We start from the raw sequence: 3,632 nt of genomic DNA, 5'->3' as shown, positions 1-3,632 counted from the left end.
ATTGACCGTAGGTGTGAATGTGAGTGTGAATGGTTGTCTGTGTCTATGTGTCAGCCCTGTGATGACCTGGCGACTTGTCCGGGGTGTGCCCCGCCTTTCGCCTGTGGTCAGCTGGGATAGGCTCCAGCTTGCCTGCAACCCTGTAGAACAGTGGTCTCCAATTAGTTTTCATGGAGGGCCAAATTATGAACAGTAAGTGAGGCCAAGGGCCGCAGCCACCCCCCCACCCCAAACCCACCCACCCCACATGGCCATGCAAGACACAGAAGGTGGTACTAAAAAAATAGTAATTTTTATTAGGCCTACTCGCAGTAGCAAACATTTTGCAATATGAAAAAAAAAACAAATATTAAGTGTCCAGAAGGGCTGTGTATTACAAAGTATGGACAACTAACAACCATCCTCCACACACACACACACACACACACACAGGGAGGGAGGGAGACAGTGCACAGAATTATCACTTTCTTTAAAAATGTAAAATAAAACATCAGCTTTCTTTACAAATGTAAAATAAAACATCAGCTTTCTTTAAAAATGTAAAATAAAACATCAGCTGCCACACAACTATATCTGCTGCCACACTAGTGCCAGGAAAAGCAGTATACATGGGCAATGGACAAACTATACACAACTAACCACCTTCCTAGCCGGGGAGAGAGAGAGAGAGAGAGGTGCAGGATTCTACAAGACCGCATCAGCCACATCAGTCACTGAAGAGAGATAGAGGATTCTGCAGGACCATATCAGCCACGTCAGTCACTGAAGAGAGAGATAGAGAGAGAGCAAACAGACCAGATATTAAATGTCTGGGATAATAAAATGCTTACTGAGTAATAGGCCTACTACTGATAGACACAAATATTTTACTCACCAATCAGTGTGAGAGATGGCAGTGACTGGATGAGGAGGCAACCTTCCTGAAGTCTGGTTTGTATTCTGTTGTGGCAATCTTCAAACAATCGCCAAGGTGTGCGTCAGACAATCTGTTTCTTGCGTCATTTTTGAGACAGTTCATTGCCGAAAATGAGGCTTCACATATGTATGTGGAGGGGAAACTTGTCAAAAGGAGCATTGCAACTGATCTGGTGTTTCTGAATCGATCACGGTCGACATTGATCCAGAATTCAGCCAACTCGCTCTCCTGGTGGTGCGCTTTAAGCGTGTCGGATGTTGCCATTTCCGAGACCTCCATCTGAAGCGATGCTTCATCTATAGAAGGCAGCAGTTTCTTGGCCTCCGATGTCCACTGGCCATCAGGCGTCACAGAGAACGGCTGTCTCAGAAAAAGGAGGATGTCACGGGAGAGCTTGCGGTTGCTTTCAAATCGCTCCTTGAAGTTCTCCGCCAGTTTGGTCACGAAGTGCACCATTGCTGGATCTTCGCGCATGCCGTTCTTTTCACAGTGCTGTTGCAAACGAGGAAAGTGCAACTTTCTCCCTCGAATGTCTCTCTCGAAAATGTTCAGCTTTCCCTGGAATGCTTCAATAGCTTCGTACATGTCTGCAACAGTGTGATTCTTGCCTTGTAGTTTAAGGTTAAGGTGATTCAGATGAGACATTATGTCGCTTAAAAAACACACGTATGCCATCTCCTTCCGATCGGTCAAAAAAGTCTGGAACTGTTGCGCTTTTTGACTCTGCAGGCTGGAGAGGAACGAAACAAGCTCGGCGTGCAGGTCACACACACGCTCCAACACACGGCCTTTGCTCAGCCAGCGCACGTCGTTCTGCAGCAAAAGGTCTCTGTGCTCAGCTGACATTTCTTCCAAGAAGGCTCGGAAAACCCGGTGTTGCAGACTTGAATTTGCTCGAATGAAATTCACTAGCCTGGTCACAAAATCCATGACATCTTTCATTTTGTTGTCGAGTTTCGCGCACAGCACTGACTGGTGAATGATGCAGTGAAATGTCAACATCTTTGGGTTAATTGCGGACAGCCTGCTCGCCAATCCCTGTCGAAGTCCCACCATGGACGGGGCTCCATCAGTGACAACTGACACAATTTTGTCCACGTCCAAGCCAGCCTTCTCAAAGAACCGTGTCAGCTCGTTAAAGATAATCTCCCCCGTTGAGCGCCCAGGTAGAGGAAGCAAACATAGCAGCTCTTCCCTGAATGCATTCCCATCAAAAAATCTGACAAAAACAGACAGTTGCTCCATATCCGTTAGGTCACACGACGAGTCTATTGCCAGGGACATGGCATCTGCTTTAACGAGATCCGCCTTCAGTTTGGATGTACAATCCTCGGCTAAAACTTCGACTCGTCTTGCGGTAGTGTTGGCTGACAACGGTACCTGCTTTAATAGCTCCACGACAGTTTGCTGGGTTTTCATATCGTGGCATAAAACCTCTTCCACCATACCAATCGCACACTCTTTAACCATGGCTGCGTCTGTGAAAGGTTTCTTTGCTTTTCCGAGACTCCACGAAACACGTAAAGACGCTGCTCTTGCCCTTTGATGTGCCGTGTTACACGTTTCAATTCTAAAAACTGAGCGCTTTAAAGAAGACTGCATGGTGGTTATTTTTTGTCTGCGTTGATCAGAATGTTCTGGGAAGTTGGAATTAAAGCTAGCATGCATAGTTCTGAAGTGCCTCTTGATGTTGTCAACCTTGCAGACTGCGACAGTTTGCATGCATATCAGGCATGTTGGCTTAGCGTTCTGATATGCCGGTAAAATGAAACAAAACTCATCCGTCCATTCCAGTTTAAACTGGCGATTTTCGCGGTCAACTTTACGTTTCTTTGAAGTGGTAGCCATTGTCTGTTGTTAGTATTTCATCTGTCAATGATATATTGTTTTACTCACTCTGTGATTAGCGGAAGGCACCCAGGGATGTGGAGGGATCGCATTGCGCATGCCTGACCTTTGTTTAGACGTCACTTGGCGGGCCATAAAGTCGCTGCCCGCGGGCCGTAGTTGGCTCGCGGGCCGTGGTTTGGAGACCACAGCTGTAGAAGGATAAAGCGGCTAGAGATGAGATAATCTTGAGGGGCGTGTGTGTCCGGGGCACGGTGTCGCGGGACTAATTCTGGCCCGTAGCCAGGGGGGATCGGAGGGTTCGTTCGATCCCCCCTGGCTACGGGCCAGAATTAGTTGCTCATCCTACCAATGTTGAAAACTGGCCGGCAAAAGTGACGATGGTTCAACATCGTATATTCGACCTTCTCTGATGGTCGACAGATCAACCTTTACCCACGGTGATTCAACAGTGATAAATCGACCTTCTCCGACGGCGGAGAAATCGACGTTTCACGGCGCTGTTTCAGCGTTGATTTTCTGACTTACGACGGAAACCGACCATTCTGACCAAGAATCGGCGCCGTTTCAACGTCCCTCTGCTATCTGGGTGTCCACATGACAAAATCACAGTAGTCTAAGTATTACAGTGAAAATCACAGTAGTCAAAGCGTTACTGTAAAGAAAATCACAATAGCCGGTATAGTACTGTAAATAAAAAAGTAAACTACTGTATTTTATTTATATATATATATATATATATATATATATATATATATATATATATATATATATATATAAAATACAGTAGTTTATATCACAGTATATACTGTGATATACTGTGATATTGTTAGGACTGGGACTGTTTTGGCCTCTAGAGGCCGCTCTT

At 45.9% G+C, this 3,632-nt stretch overlaps 1 protein-coding gene across 1 annotated transcript; it reads right to left on the bottom strand.

Moving 5' to 3' along the window:
* Positions 1 to 661: 661 nt before the first annotated feature.
* Positions 662 to 2,386, bottom strand: LOC132884741 (protein FAM200A-like). The gene is made up of 2 exons (XM_060918643.1): positions 875 to 2,386; positions 662 to 762 (listed from the first exon to the last, which is right to left on the bottom strand). The coding sequence occupies exon 1, from the start codon at positions 2,384 to 2,386 to the stop codon at positions 878 to 880; it is 1,509 nt and encodes a 502-aa protein (XP_060774626.1). The 3' UTR covers positions 662 to 762; positions 875 to 877.
* Positions 2,387 to 3,632: the final 1,246 nt, after the last annotated feature.

The sequence above is a fragment of the Neoarius graeffei genome, chromosome 1 (genome assembly GCF_027579695.1).
Source record: "Neoarius graeffei isolate fNeoGra1 chromosome 1, fNeoGra1.pri, whole genome shotgun sequence".
NCBI classification, from domain to species: domain Eukaryota; kingdom Metazoa; phylum Chordata; class Actinopteri; order Siluriformes; family Ariidae; genus Neoarius; species Neoarius graeffei.
The sequence above is the reverse complement of the archived record's forward strand: the minus strand, read 5'-3'. Positions and strand labels throughout refer to the sequence as shown.